Source organism: Echinops telfairi, unplaced genomic scaffold (genome assembly GCF_000313985.2).
Source record: "Echinops telfairi isolate 266 unplaced genomic scaffold, ASM31398v2 ScPeMD7_44;HRSCAF=162, whole genome shotgun sequence".
Taxonomy (NCBI): domain Eukaryota; kingdom Metazoa; phylum Chordata; class Mammalia; order Afrosoricida; family Tenrecidae; genus Echinops; species Echinops telfairi.
In genome coordinates, this window is record NW_022103942.1 from 213,815 (window position 1) to 228,788 (window position 14,974).

Genomic DNA, 14,974 nt, shown 5'->3' on the forward strand with positions numbered 1-14,974 from the left:
GAACAGGTGGTTATTCACATGGACTTCTCCAGATGGAATACACAGAATTTAAATGGACTATGTCTGTGGGAGAGGTGATGGAGAAGCTCAATGGCAGCAGCTAAAACCAGGCCAGGAGCTTACTGGAACAGACCATCAATTGCTCCTATGTAAGTTCAGGGTAAAGGTAAAGAAAATTACAAATGCCGGGGAGACAAAATATGACCTTGTGTCTATCCCACCTGAATTTCAAAAACATCTCAGGAACATGTTTACTGAATTCAACACTGATGAGAGAAGATCTGCTGAGCAGAGGTATGGCGTCAAAGACATCATTCTTGAGGAAAGCAAAAGGTCATTAAAATGACAGGAAAGAAAGAAAAGATCAAAGTCCGTGTGAGAAGAGGCTCTGAAACTTGCTCTTGATTATACAGTGACTAAAGCAAGTGGAAGAAATGATGAAGTCAAAGAGTTAAATGGAAAATTTCAAAATACCCCTAGAGAAGACAAAGCCATATATTACAATGGAATGTGCAAAGGCCTAGAGTTAGAAAAGCAAAGAGAGAGAACACACTCAGCATAACTTAAACCAAAAGAACTGGAGGAAGTGTCAAGACTTGAGTTTCACTCTTGAAAGATTCTATGGGCATAAGATTGAATGTTTCCAGCAGCATCCAAAGAAGATGGAAAGTATGCACAGAGTCACTGTAGCGAAAACAACTCATGGACATTTTACCTTTCAGGAGGTAGCTTATGAGCAAGAACCAATAGTGCTGAAGGAAGAAGTTCAAGCTGCACTGAAAGCATTAGCCAAAAAGAGACTCCAGGAGTTGATGGAATACCAATTGGAATGCTTTAACAAGCTGAAGTAGCACAGGAAGCACTCACTCATGTATGCCAGGAAATTTGGAAAACAGCTACTTGGACAAATACCTGGAAGAGATCCATATTTGTGTACATTCTGAAGAAAGGTGACCCAACCCAATGCTCCAATTATAGAAAATATCATTGATATCACACGCAAATAATATTTTACTAAAGATCGCTCAACACTGGTTGCAGAGGTACATTGACAGGAAGCTGCCAGAAGTTCAGGTTAGATTCAAAAGAGTGCATGGAACAGGGAATATCATCAGTGATGTCAGCAGGAACTTGGTTGAAAGTAAAGAATATCAGAAAGGCTTTTACATGGATTTTATTGAATACACCAAGGCATCTGACTGAGGGAATAACCTGGAGAAGAATGAGAACCACAGAAGACTCCCTTGTGCTCAGGGATCACAGGCAGTTGTGCGATCAGAACAAGGGAATATTGCAGGGTTTAACATCAGGAAAGGGGTGTGGCAGGGTTATAGCCTCTCACCTTACTTATGCAATTAGTGTACTGAAAAAATCACCAGAGAGGAGCTGGATTAGATGAAGAAGAAGGTGGCATCAGGATCAGAGGAAGGCTTATTAACAACTTGCTACATGTGGATAACACAACTTCGCTTGGTGAAAGAGAGGAGCCCTTGACGCACTTGCTGATGAAGATCGAGGATTGTAGCCTTCAGTATGGATTATGACTCAATGTAAAGAAGACCAAAATCCTCACCACTGGACCAATAGGTAATAACATCATGGTAAACGGAGGAAAAGGTGAAGCTGTCAAGGATTCTGTCTTGCTGGGATCCATAATCAATACTCATGGAAGCAGCAATCAGGATATCAAAGGTTGGGCTGCATTAGTGAAGTCTTCTGCACAAGACTTCTTAAGAATATTAAAAAGTCAGGATATTATTTTGAAGACCCACCGGAACCAAGCCATGATACATTCAACTGCCCCATGTGCAAGAGAAAGTTGAACACTGACTATAGAAGAAGAATCGATTCATTTGCATTGTGGTGCTGGAGATGACTATTGAAAGTCCCATGGACTGCTGAAAGGATAAACATATTTGTCTTGGAAGAAGTACATCCAGAATGCTCCTTAGAGGCGAGCATGGAGAGCCTTTGTCTTATATGTTAGATCACATTGTCAGGGAGACCAGTGCCTGGAGAAGAGCATACCACGGTTGGTAGAGGGGCAGTAAAAAAGAGGGAGGGCCTCGAGGACATGAGTTCAAGCCCTGGTTGTACCAATGGGTTCAACATAAGGACAATTGTGAGGGTGGCTCAGGACTGGGCAGTGTTTCATTATGCATAAGGTCACAATGGGTCAGAATTGATTCCATGGAACTTAACAGTAAACGCAGTTACTCAAATCTAAAGTGCTAAAAAGAAAATAAAAAATGGTGAAACACCCTCATCCCCATCATATTCTAACAGATCCATGTCAAGTATTTAGAGTAAAGTGTAATAAATAGGGTTGCAAGAAAAGCAACTTGAATTATTATGTAAAATCTGGTCTCATGATGGTTTGAAGGACAATAATTAAAATTATTTTTCTGATTGACCAAACGGACCAGACTCTGAGTCTCATAAATGTCAAATTCATGAGAAACACCCTGTAAACAATCCCTAGGTTCTAGCTCCTCTCCATCCTTTGGCTGACAAAAGTTCTCCCTGTGTCTGCGATTTGCCAATTGCATGTTGTGCAAGTCCCTAAAGAATGAGCCCATCGGAGGGTGGACAGAGTGTGAATTTTGACATGGGGCAACACCAGCAAGGATCTCTCCCTTTCTCACTGTGTTACTGTAAAAATCTGATTAACTGCCTGTCACTGGAGAGAAATCAGCTATGTGTTTGAACTGCTAACCTTATAAAAAAGTACTCAACGCTTAATCCATCAGCCCTTCTAAATGCAGTTTTTAAACATCTAGCATACGTGGACTCCAGCCTTACAGAATCCATCCATAGACTTAGTCCCCCACTCCATTTACATTAGAGAGTGCTGAAAACCCATCACCGATGTACTTAAATATATATGTAATTTCTAATCCCAAGGAAGTCTTGTTAATCATCTCAGAGGAAGAATGAGAGCTATGAGCATCAGATTGTCGTTTAGGTGACACAAGTTGTCCAGCATCACAATCAATACTGTCGAAGTCTCCCTTGAGCACAGGTAAGCTCCATAGCATTTACCTGTGACTCACACCGCTGCTCTGCCTTATCTACATGTGGTTTGATAGTTGGGACAGATAGCAGGTATCCCTTGGAATGTGCACAGATGAATCCTAAAGTCCATTTGAGGTTTCTTTGTAAGTACTATTGTAAAGGTGTAGGTTCTTTTTCATATCCTGTGTTGACATATGTCAAGTAAATAATTTCCCAATATCATCTAAAGTCTACACGAATATTGCCATCTCTCTTTATGCTTTATCAAAAACAGATGCATGGCATTTATGGATAGATTTGTAACTACAAACACAGCCTGTTGTCCCTACATTTAAATATCCTGATTTTTTAAATCATTTTATTAGGGGCTCATACAACTCTTATCACAATCCATACATACATCAATTGTGTAAAGCACATTTGTACATTCATTGCCCTCATCATTCTCGAAACATTTGCTCTCCATTTAAGCCCCCAGCATCAAGTCCTCATTTTCCCCTCCCTCGCCACTACCCCTCCCTCATGAGCCCTTGATAATTTATATTTTTTATTTTGTCATATCTTGCCCTGTCCGACATCTCCATTCACCCACTTTTCTGTTGTTCTGTTAAATACTTTGATTTAACCATGATGAAAACTTAACCTTGTGCACTTTCTTCAGTTGATTGTTGTAGTCATGCCACATTGCAGGCACCTGCGAAAATAATCTCACCACTAGTACTGCCTAAGCCTGCAAACCAGAAACACCAATTCCAATATTTTGGACATGCAGACAAAGCTGTGATTTCACAGACAAATCCGCAATTGCAGGTTTTGTGAAATGGGATTTTTCAGAAATAGAGTGTATACTCCATTCTTTCTAAGGAGGATTAGCAGAGTCAATCCTAATGAATTCAGCTTCTTATATTTTAATTCTTAAAGTTCCGGAAAGCAACAAGTATGATGTTGATACTCTCTAATTATTTTAATTTTTAATGTATATTGAAAAGAAGAAATGTCTTCTATCATCTAGTATTTTATTTACTCCTATAGGTCAGAATAGGTGAGGCTTTATATACAAATATTTCATATATGAAAAAGGTCTAACTGTACATTCACATGAATCTAGCCAGCTCCTTGACTAGATTCACTTTGTTGTTAGCATGGATAGTACTTCAAAGTATTGAAATGTCATTTCAAAAAGATCTTCCCTGAGTTCAAATTTTCTATCACAGTGCCTGGGTTTCCTGTGTGTTTGAATTAGTCAGGGTGAAATCATATGAATTTTCTTTGGGGAATCTGGTGATTGACCAGAACACAGAGTTTGAGGAAATCCTGAATCCACCATCAACAAGATCTGTGATCTCTTAGCCAAGTCTACTACCACCCCCTGGACTTCAAGGTCCTCCTTTGTAAGATTTGATTCCTAAAAGGATAGCCATCATAAAGTTATCAGTATGAAATGAGTTTATCTGTGAAAGTACCTTTCACATATAGTAATCACGGCACAGATTTTTTAAATTGATAACTAAAGCTCATTCATTTGTTTCCATTTCCTTTGCATCGTTCAATCGAGTCCATTCGTAATCACAGAGGTGATGGTAGAACTGCCCCGGTGAGTTTCTGAGAATGTAAGTCCTCGCGGGAGTAGAGAGCCTCAGCTTTCCTCTGAGCAGCAGCTGGTGCTTTCAAACTGCTGGCCTTTTGATTAAGAACCCAGCACATAACCAGCCATCCACTCAGTGCCCGTTCACAATGACTCTCAGGGGCGGAGTAGAACCTCGTTTCTGAGATTGTAACTCATTAAGGCAGTAGAAAGTCAGGTGATTCTCACGAGGTGGTAGTGAACTGCTGACTGCAGTTAGCAGCCCAAATGCAAGGCACTCCACCACCAGGACCCCTGTGGGGCTGCTCTAGACAGGATGTAAACATCAAGGCAACCATGTTCCCACCGCTAATTGTATTTAACAGGCTCCTACATTATGAGAATGCTTATGGTTTTAAGGAGGACCTATTTTATTGTTTTTGTGGTAATTTTATTGTATTTGGGGTAATTTCAATGTATTAAATTTAAATAGTGATTAGAAAAAAGCACATAAAACAAGTGCATTAAGCAGAGGTAGGGTAAATTCCAAATTGTTAAGCTGTGGATGGCCCCTTGAACGCACCAGTATCAAGGAGTCGTTGAGTAACATCTACAATCTCAAGTTACAGAAACATTAGAATTTTGGTTTCCAGAACCATAATGATCCTGAGAAGCCTACTATCCTAGAACCCTTCTGTCAGGACCCCCACCCCCGACCCCCACCATGGGCTACTCAGGAAAGCAATATTGCATGTGTGCTGGCCCCCAAGTGCACTTAGAGGGTCATGCGGCCCTGCCAATTGTGATGGTTTAAAGGGAGAACTTGGTTTGGGGCTTTCTACTCCCATAAAGAGCTATAGACTCAGAAACTCACAGGTATCGTTCTACCCTGTCAGACAAGGTCACTATGAGTTGGCACAACTCGATGATAATGAGTTCGGTTTTTAATTTAATTTTATTGTGTTGTAGTAATTTTATGTATTAAAATTAAAGAGTTATTAAATAAAAGCCCATTCAATTATCACATTAAGTAGAGGTGGGTACAGTGCAAGCTTATATCCCATGGAAGGTCTCTAGAAGTCACCTCTAGCAAGGGGTGGCTGAGTAACACGGGCAACGTCCGGTTACACAAACACTAGAGTTTGGGTTTCCAGAACCATAAAATCAGGACAGTCCTAATATCGTAGAACCATACTGTCAGAAGGCAACACAGCCATCCTAGGAAAGGGAGTTGTGTGTGTGCATGCATGCGCACATTTATAGGGTCACATGATTCTGCTATTTTTTTTCATAACCAGGGGAGTCTTGTGATCTGCACAACTCTGATCCCGTCAGCATCATCCTGCAGCCATGTGATCTGTAGTCATTTGACAGCGCGGATCGTACGAAGGGCCAGCTATTCCAGTCATAATAGCATGGTGAACCCCTGAAACTTGCTCACTCGTGGATCTTTCTTCAGGTGGAGCTGACGCTCGGCTGACTGCTCATATGTGGGACGTTCAGCCCTCAGACTCACTCGGTGACGTACAGGCTGGCTCAGGTTTATCCTATGGTTTGGACGCAGGCTCAAGCCTCTCAATCCGTGAAGCCTGGCAATTACTGAAGCTTGAGGTGGCTGTCCCTCAGGAAGGAAGGACTGGTAATGACGTAGAAGGTTACAGCCACTGGTCACCTGCATGTAGCTTTTACAAGTCTTCTGAACTGTAGTTGGGCATCGCCTTCTGAAGAGATAGAGTGCTGAAGTGAATGGAAGGTCCCTGCTTTTAGAATGGTCTGTGCTCTGCCTTAGGCACTTAACTCTGATTAAACAATGGAGTGGTCCTGTCCACCAACTTTTACAGCCCATTTGGGGGAGAAGGGCTCCTAGTTCCATGGGTATGCAGAAGGTGGCAGCACAGAGACATGGTGATCCAAAGCGTAGTCTCACATCTCTGCAATTTTAGCTACAATATTTCTAACTGAGGCTTCTTGGCTAGAGTTCGCTTCCTCTGCAGGGAGAGGGAGGAGAGCTTGGTTGGAAATCAGTGGCAAGTTAGTAGCAATCGTAGGGTGCAGTAAGAACAGAAAGTTAACTCTCTTCGACCTCCTGAGCAACTCCTCTTTGTGCCCTTGGAAGGATATTTCCTGTGGAGACTCCATCTTGACTGTGCAGCACAGTCCTGGGCGGCTCCGACAAGCAGGTTTGTGGGTAGCTCTCGCCTTCCTGAAGCTCTACCACTTTGATCTACCACAACCCCAGGCTCCTGTCCTCACAGTTCTCATCAGGAAATCCCAGTGAGGACCATGGTGACATATTCCTGGCTGCAAGCTACAACAAGGTGAGTGAGTTGGTCAGCCCAGGAAGCAGGAGAGAGGGGTTAGGAAGGGCACTCTCAGAGCCCATTCCCCTCCTAGCCTTGAATCCAACAAATCCTTACAAAGTAGGGTGGGCAGGTGACTTGTCCAGGAGCTTAAGGATGGGGGCTGACGGACACGGCATGGAAAACCCCTCTGTGTGATTTACCCCGGCTCAGGTAAAGTCCTTCTCCTGGTTGAGGAGACAGACATGAGTCAAGTGATTCACGGTTTGTGGAGTGAGGAAGGTACCCAGGGTTTTTTACGTGGGGAATTTACCGTCTCGGGATTTGTATTACATCTCTGGGAAGGGGCCCCCTAACTGTTCCAATTAGATGATAGTATTTTAAGAAAAGTGTTTGAGAGATTGATGGGGCTTACTACTCTCGTAAATAGTTTCAGTCTCAGAAGTTCACATGGGGCACCTCTACCATGTCCAATAGCAGTGGTTCCCAACCTGTGGGTGGCACCCCTTTTGGGGGTTCAAACGACCCTTTCACACGGGTCGCCTGAGACCATCTGAATACACGTATTTCTGATGGTCTTAGGAACTGAGAAAATGCTCCTGTCTCCATCTCCAGGAGGGTGCACCCACATGCAGATATGGCCATATCTGAGTAACCGGAGTGAAGACTATTGCCCGTGCTACAACATGTTTCAACGCAAAATTTAATTTCGTTTTCATTAGAAACAAATACTTCACAACACATAATTACATAACTGTCTTTGTAGTTAGTCACTATGCTTTAATTATGTTCAAGTTGTAACAATGAAAATACATCCTGCATATCGATTTGTAACAGTAGTAAAATTACAGTTCTGAAGTCCCAACTGAAACATTTTTATGGTTGGGGGCCCTCATAACATGAGGAACTTTATTAAAGGCTCACAGCATTAGGAAAGTTGAGAACCGCTGTCCAATAGGGTCGTTAGGACTCACAATTGACTCGATGGCCGTGAGTTTGGGTTTACAGAAGGGTTTGCACTCTCGCTTTGGGTGTCCTGGAGGATATAATGAATTGCCAATTAGGATGATCACTACAAGTTCACCAGTTCCAAACCATCAGGCTCTCTTGGTGGGAAAGGTGAGGTTTTCTACTGACGTAGTGGGTTACATACAGTCCATGAAACCCACAGAGGCAGTTCTCCTGTGCTTTCTTGGGTTGCTGTGAATCACCGTGGACTCAGTGGCAAAGAGAAGGCTGTTTAAGGGCCCCACATATGATCTGCAAGATAACATTTCACGTGTGCTTTTTAATGAGCCATGCTGTATGCCAATGAAGTAAATTTTGTGGCTCACACTGGTTAAATCTTCACAATTTAACAGATGAGAATCTGCTAGTTTTATATGTCACTCACTAAAAATGTCCCCCACGATTCCGGGCATGCCAATCCCTATATTCTCTTCTGTGTTTGTTGTGTATACTCTGGTGTCTACGCTGAGATGGACAGAAGTTCAGGGTTGTTTTGTCATTATTTTATTCATGCAAAAATGTAAACTTTGATCGTGATGGAAACTCCGTCTATTCTCAAGTAATCAATTGTCACAAAGTATCTTTTTACCTCTTTGATGTTTGGTTTTAACAAGTTGGTGTCTTGAGTTACTTTCAGAAATCCTCTGCGATGACCTCCTTAAGTACTCCTCTATTCAAGCTCTTTGATTCTAGACCCTAATAGACCGTGTGTGACATATATTCACCCCATCCCCAGTAATTCTTCAGCCCTCCTTGCATATTCTCCATCATTTCTTCTGTCCGTGCTTCATTTTGTCTATTTCCCTCAACTCTAGCTTTCATTCCTCAAAGTCTTCTTTCAAGGCATGCAAATTGCCCATCAACCTTGAACTGCAACACTAAACATTCAAGGAACGCCTTCATACTCCTGCAGAAGAAAAGAGGGAGGTCAGGGTCAGAGGTGTTATGCAATTATCTGAGGCCACCCACACAGGGATCAGATGAGTAGGAAGGGCCATGGCATCATGGACCCTCTGCTCACACCTTTTCCTCTGTGCTTGCTCCACCTTGGGCTACAAATACTGCCTACCTCTCAGATCCCCTAAAGTGGAACCACAGTGGAATATTTCATTCTTGGTAGCACAGGGGTATATTTCTATTTACATTAAAAACATCAATGGTGTTTCTTTACCATCCTTGCTCCATCCCCCACCCCTGGACCTTTTTTGCCATTACCATGATTGATATGTTGTTTCCAATTTCAGGGAACAATCACAAGTTGATGTTTCACTGTGATCAGCAAGATCCTGAAGTATTATTGAGAAGGAGAATTCCCAAGTCTTCTGAGCAAGCCAGTCCTAGCCTTAATCAGTTACCCCGCCAGGAGCAAGGGGAAAACACAGCAATGTGGCATTCCCGGGTCAGCTCTGCAGTAAGATAGTAAGTGACCAGCCAGTATGGGGGCATGCATGTCCCAAATGGGACATGTGACATTAGATTTCATGTTGTCATTCCTCTTCTAGTTTACAACCTTGTAGGATCAAGAATGGCAGGACGGGATTAATAAATGAGCGAACATTGTCATAACCTATTGCCTCTCTATGTCACCACAGCACCCCCTATTCCAACTCCATTTTCAAGCGGAGAGACAGATATCATAAAGGAGAGCAAGGTAATATGGAGAGAGTGCGAAAAGGTCCAGACACAGGAATGCAGGGGAACAGACAGGATGGAAGCGCTGGTCGTTTCGCCGTGACTACAGTGAGTGTCCTGGCAAAGTGGATGTAAGGGGCAGGGAAACAGTAGGTGGAATTGTGCCGATCCCACGGGAGGACGTTGGGTACACTGCGCGGGCATAGGGAGCTGGTAAAGTGTGCTTTTTCTTACTAGTTGTTTTCAACCTTGATTCATCTAGAGGTATGTTGGCAGATGCAATAAAAAGGAAACAGGCAGGAGGCAGGGAGAAAGGGGGAAGGTGGTCTGAAAAGGTGTAAACTGCTCACAAGACGATGGAGCAATTCCCCATGGCTTGCTTCTATTTAGTTCAAACTGACGGGTTGGAGGAGACAGGGCTGGGTCAGAGACTCTGGTGTCCTTGTCAAAGGGGGAGGCGGGGTCTACATAAAGGAGGCTCTCCCAGAAGCTTAGGAAAGGAGAATCATGCTACGAAAATTGAAGGTGAACATTTGGAAGAAAAGGTTGGAATGTGCAGAAACAGTATTTATCAAGCCCTCGAATCATAGACAGGTTAGAAATAACGGACTTTACACTCAGAGTAGAAACACTTTGAAAGCTCTGTGAAAGAAACAAATGCTTAGGTTCCTTTGTACGCTGTTTCCATCATGATAGCGGCCTCTTACATCCTTGCTGATGTGCCTAGGCTCCATGTGGCATAATGTGTGACATGTTCTGGCTGCCAAATTTGTCCCAGGGTCAATAAATATCTCCTTCACTCTGGCACCGGAGACAACCATGTGGCTATAGCACCAGTGAAGCATCGAAGCAGAGAAAGGATTCTGGTCTCATGTAGCTCTCCCTGAATTTCACTCTGGGCAAATGCAGGCCCACAGCTTGCAGGTCAGTGCCAGCGTTGAGCTTGCATTTAAGAATGTCAGAAAAACAAAATTTGTGATGAAGATAGCAATAAGGTGTGTGTCAGGTCATGGCCAAGGCTAATTAGGAGCCATTGGGCAGGTGAAGATGGGAGTCTCTTGCTCCATGATGGGTTTCAAAGGTCCTGGTATTTAGCTGAATCACTTCCCTTTTTGGCAGAGCCCTGTCTTTGACAACCCCTCTGTGGTGCCCCAGTCTATGCAGAAGGAGCTGGTGTCAAAAAATGGGAAACTGAACAAAGGAATACCGACTGCAGAGGTGTATGGCCACGCGCAGACCCACCACTGCTCCTTCCATTGACAATTACCCTCCCAGAACCTGAGGCACAAGCCACTAATCCATATCTCTGTCTCTGCAGGTGACCAAGATAAAAGGAGTTGAGGGCTGCCAGGGAGCTCATGACCTTCCTCAGGAGGTCCACTCAGATTCAGGTATACAAGATAGCAGCCATTCTGGGGCATCTGGGTGCAGAGCGGATTTTGAGGGAGGTGCAGTTAGAGGATAATTTAGGGAAGGGTTGGTGCTGGGGCTGGTTCAGCTGCGCCCTTTCATCCACCTGACCCCTTGTCTCCTATTCCAGAAGGAGTGATGCACCGTGCTACTGAAATGGGACTGAATGGTAGAAAGGACACGGCTTCCTCCCTTCAGTTCCTTGAGGAGAACATGCCCAAAGTGAGGCCTTTTGTTTTACTCATGCTGAGGGTGGTGGTGGGGATGGGGTATCTGGGGTGGAGGGTAGATTTGTCCCAGATGTCACCACTTGGAGCCTCTTCTCTCACCACAGCTTTTGGCCTTCACCTCGAGCAACTCTAGACGCTACCAGCTGGTTGGCCTGGCCAACATGGAGCAGAAGCATGTCACCGTGCAGAGCAGGAACCGCTTAGCAAATCAGGTGAGAAGCAGTTGCCAGAGCACCCTGGGAAAGGGAGGAGGCAGGGCTCATTAGGGTGGCGACAAAAGACAGGTGGTAAGGCCTTTTATGGGAGATGGTGTCATTGGGGGGAAGGGCCCTCCTGGTTCACAGTCCCTGGTTCATGTTTTCTTCTTTCATTGCAGATGAAGGCTGAAGGGGAGATGGACACAGTGAAGGGACTGGAGCCTGGGGAGATGAGTGTGGGCAGAAAGCCCCTGTGCACCACCTCTCCGGATAAGCCCACCGACATAAGGTCAGTTATGTCTGGTGAAACCCTGGGGACATGCAGCTACCTTTGACCGTGCAGGATGAGGCTGCCCAAGTCACGTGGAAGAACCACATATCTTATTCTTTCCCCTCTCTGCTGTGTGCTTAGAGGTCTCCCTGCCTTCCCTCTGCCTGCTCCCTGCTCTCCGCCATTTGTCCACACGTCACCAACCAAACATCTCTGGCATGGCCTCTCCTGAAAATGCTCCGCAAATCAGAGTTCCCTGGTCCTCTCCAGGACAGGGGGTGTGCACACAGTGCCTAGCTTCCCCTTGGATGTTACCTTGAATCAGACCATGTTGTGAAGTTACCTCATGGCCAGGGAGTCCTACTTAGAGAGGTCTTTCTGGCCCTCTACCCTGATGCAGCCTTTTCCCCATATTGAATGAAACTGCTGCTCTCTCCCTTGCTTCCAGGGGCTCCCCTGCCCTCTCTCCAGTTGTTGTGGGGATTTTCTGCCCCATGCTGAGGACTGGGCCCATGGTTGGCTGTATGATGACATGTGTTCCCCTAGCTCAAAGATAGGAATTGGGCCTTGCTGGGGGGAGAAAGCTGGACTCGCTGTGTGAGAAGTGGGTCACCTGCAGTGAGCAGAGGGCATGCTGAAGCAGGTGGGGAGTGTGTGAGGCTGGAGGCATAACCAGGTGTGGAGACAGGAGGCATTGAGCCCTCCCAACAGCATGGGGAGCCATCCTGCATGGAACTTCAGAAGAGCCCTGGGTCGTCGAAGGTAGCCTGGTTCCTCAGACAGGGGACCAACTAAGGGAGGCCCAGTTGGACAGAGGCCACCAGAAGAGACAGCAGTGGTGCTCTCAAGAGAGGCCACAGACCCTCCAACCCCTGCTCTGCAGTCACCTGAGCCTTTCCTCCTGGGGAACCTCTGCTGCCCCATGGCTGCTGCTCTTCCCATGCCCACCTCAGAGGGGGACACACAGGGGACCAAGGACCTGCTTTCTATTCCATGGCAGATGAAGGATAAACAGAATGGCAGCTGAGGGGATCATTTCCCCATCCTTGCTTCTTTCTCCCCAGTGCCCACCCTTCACAACTAACTTCACCTCACTGGTCTCCCTTTAACGAGTTCTTCGTCTCCAATGGACTGTGTCTCCCGTTCTCACCACACCATTCCTTCAGTGGCTTTCTGTCCTGATTCTCTCCCTGCCTCCTTATGCTGCCTCGCTCATCAGCCTGAGAAACATTCTGCTGCAACCCTAGGGGATGTCCTGGGATTGTCCACAGTCAGCCCTGGCAGAGCATTGGACATCTGGTGTAGTAGAAAAACCCTGGACCTTCTCTCATGCCCTCATTCTTCATAGACTTCTTTGAGAACCTGCAGGGAGGGATATGAGGTAGGGAGGAATGCCTGCAGCCTAGCCTCTCATGATGCTTCTGTGTCACTAGAGGAGGGGCCAGGACTGTCCCCATGAGAGCAGCACAAGAGGAAGGAGAGGAGGAGAGGGGCATGGAGAGGGGCAGCCCCCAGTTCCCTGTCTGGGTGAGTCCATGGGGGAGGCCCCAGTGTCCATGACGGGTGACATTGAAAGTTCGGTGAGACACACACATCTCTGTTCCTGTGCAGGTGGGCTTGTTTCAAACAAGGAGGCAAGCTCTGATTTTCTTTTTTGCCTTGACATTCAACAGTGACCTCCTGGACCTGTTCCCCAAGGTATTAAGCCTGGTGAGAGCATTACATTTTCCTCGACTCCTATGCCTGCTACATAATGCCACCACATCCTGCCCGGAATTCCATAGACCCTGCCAGATAAACTGTTTGGATTTTGCCCCTAATCTCCCTGAGCAAGAAGCCCCCTTGGGGAAGCTGATAGAGCACAAGGAATTTGTTTTCCCTTCCCCATCAGCACATGGTCTCTCTGGTGAAGACCCCATGAGAATGATGCCCATCTTTCCTGTGCTGATCCTTTTCCCTGTCCATCAACTGCCCCAAGCCCAGCGCAGTCAACACTGCTGACATCTTCCCTCCACAGGATGATCCAGTGCTGCCCCCACCTCTTTTCTCTGACATTGGGAATGACAAGAAGTCACCATTCTGCAAGGTGAGGCGGCAGGACCAAGCAGGGCTTGAAGGGGTGGATGAGGAGGGCATGGAAGCTAGGGTGCTGAAGTCCATGTTCATTCCAGGGGAGTGTCTTTGGATCAGAGACCCTGAAGGATCTAGTCTGGAAATTCCTGACACAGTAAGAACTCCTTGGGCCTGAGGTGGCTTACACATTGGTGAGGGCAGGGGGGTCTGTTACATCTCTAAGGAGTCTTTGTTTCTGCTCAGGTATTACAGTATCTATGATGATGGGGACCGACAGGGACTCCTGAGTGCTTACCATGACAATGCCTGCTTCTCACTGACTACTCTCTTCCACACTGAGGATCCATCCCGGTGAGTATCTCAGACCAGACGACAGCCCTGGACTTCTGACTGCCCAGCACATTCTGACCAGTCCCCACCTCCTATTCCTGCTTTCTGCCTAGAATCAGCTGCGGCAAGTCCTCCAAGGACAGCAGGGCTGTGAAAGAGTTCAAGGACATCGGTATGTGTGTCAGAATGAAGATAGGATGGGGCGGGAGGAGTGAAAGGGTAAAACACAGGGACCCAGCCAGTGAGGCAGCCCTTGACCATCTCTTGACTTTGCCCACAGGCCTGTGTGTTCTGTTGGTGAAACGCACAAAAAGTGAGATTGTTGACTTCCTTAGTATGTTGCCCAAGACCCAGCATGACCTCAGCTCCTTCGTGGTGGACGTGGGTGCCCAGATGGTGAGCAGTGGCTTCTGGCCTGATCCAGGGACAGAGGACAGAGGTGGGTAGGACAGGGAATGGGTTCCTGGGAGCCTGAGCTGTTTTTCTCTTTCAGAGAACCACGCTCTGTTTTTCTGTCCGTGGGAAGTTCAAGGAGAGTGAGTGTCTGCCAAGTTTCTCCCCCTTGCTTCCCACTGTTCCCACGCAGAGGTCTACAGGCTTCCCTACTCCCTTAACGTTCCCTTTATACTGTCCAGCTCCAACCTGCCCCTAGCCCAGTTCACTTTTACTGACCCACAGCCATGACGGCTTTCCTGACTTAACACAGCCCAGGTGGTAGAGGCACAGGACATAGAGTGTGTTGGCTCTCATCATGTACCCTCACAATGGCCCCCTGGGGCTCCTGTTTAACCTCCTGGTCAACTCTTTTGCAAAATAAGGCTAGTAATATCCCTCTCTTGGGCTACTGTGAAAAATATGGCAAATGCACTTGTGAAGAGATTATCACAGGGCATGATGCAGAGTAGAGAACTTATCAACTGGAAGAGATCGGACATCTTGTTGTG

The 14,974-nt window shown here is 46.1% G+C and overlaps 1 protein-coding gene across 1 annotated transcript in view; it reads left to right on the forward strand.

Annotated features, from left to right (window-relative positions):
* Positions 1-14,974, forward strand: part of LOC123521717 (nuclear RNA export factor 2-like) — a 46,592-nt gene that overhangs the window by 4,746 nt on the left and 26,872 nt on the right. Inside the window, exons 2-15 of the mRNA XM_045290578.1 lie at positions 6,696-6,759; positions 9,132-9,306; positions 9,480-9,627; positions 10,838-10,910; positions 11,060-11,151; positions 11,264-11,371; positions 11,536-11,645; positions 13,301-13,337; positions 13,645-13,713; positions 13,799-13,854; positions 13,944-14,051; positions 14,144-14,202; positions 14,311-14,426; positions 14,524-14,566. Coding sequence (XP_045146513.1) covers positions 6,696-6,759; positions 9,132-9,306; positions 9,480-9,627; positions 10,838-10,910; positions 11,060-11,151; positions 11,264-11,371; positions 11,536-11,645; positions 13,301-13,337; positions 13,645-13,713; positions 13,799-13,854; positions 13,944-14,051; positions 14,144-14,202; positions 14,311-14,426; positions 14,524-14,566 — 1,258 coding nt within the window. The remainder of the gene's footprint in view (positions 1-6,695; positions 6,760-9,131; positions 9,307-9,479; positions 9,628-10,837; positions 10,911-11,059; positions 11,152-11,263; positions 11,372-11,535; positions 11,646-13,300; positions 13,338-13,644; positions 13,714-13,798; positions 13,855-13,943; positions 14,052-14,143; positions 14,203-14,310; positions 14,427-14,523; positions 14,567-14,974) is intronic.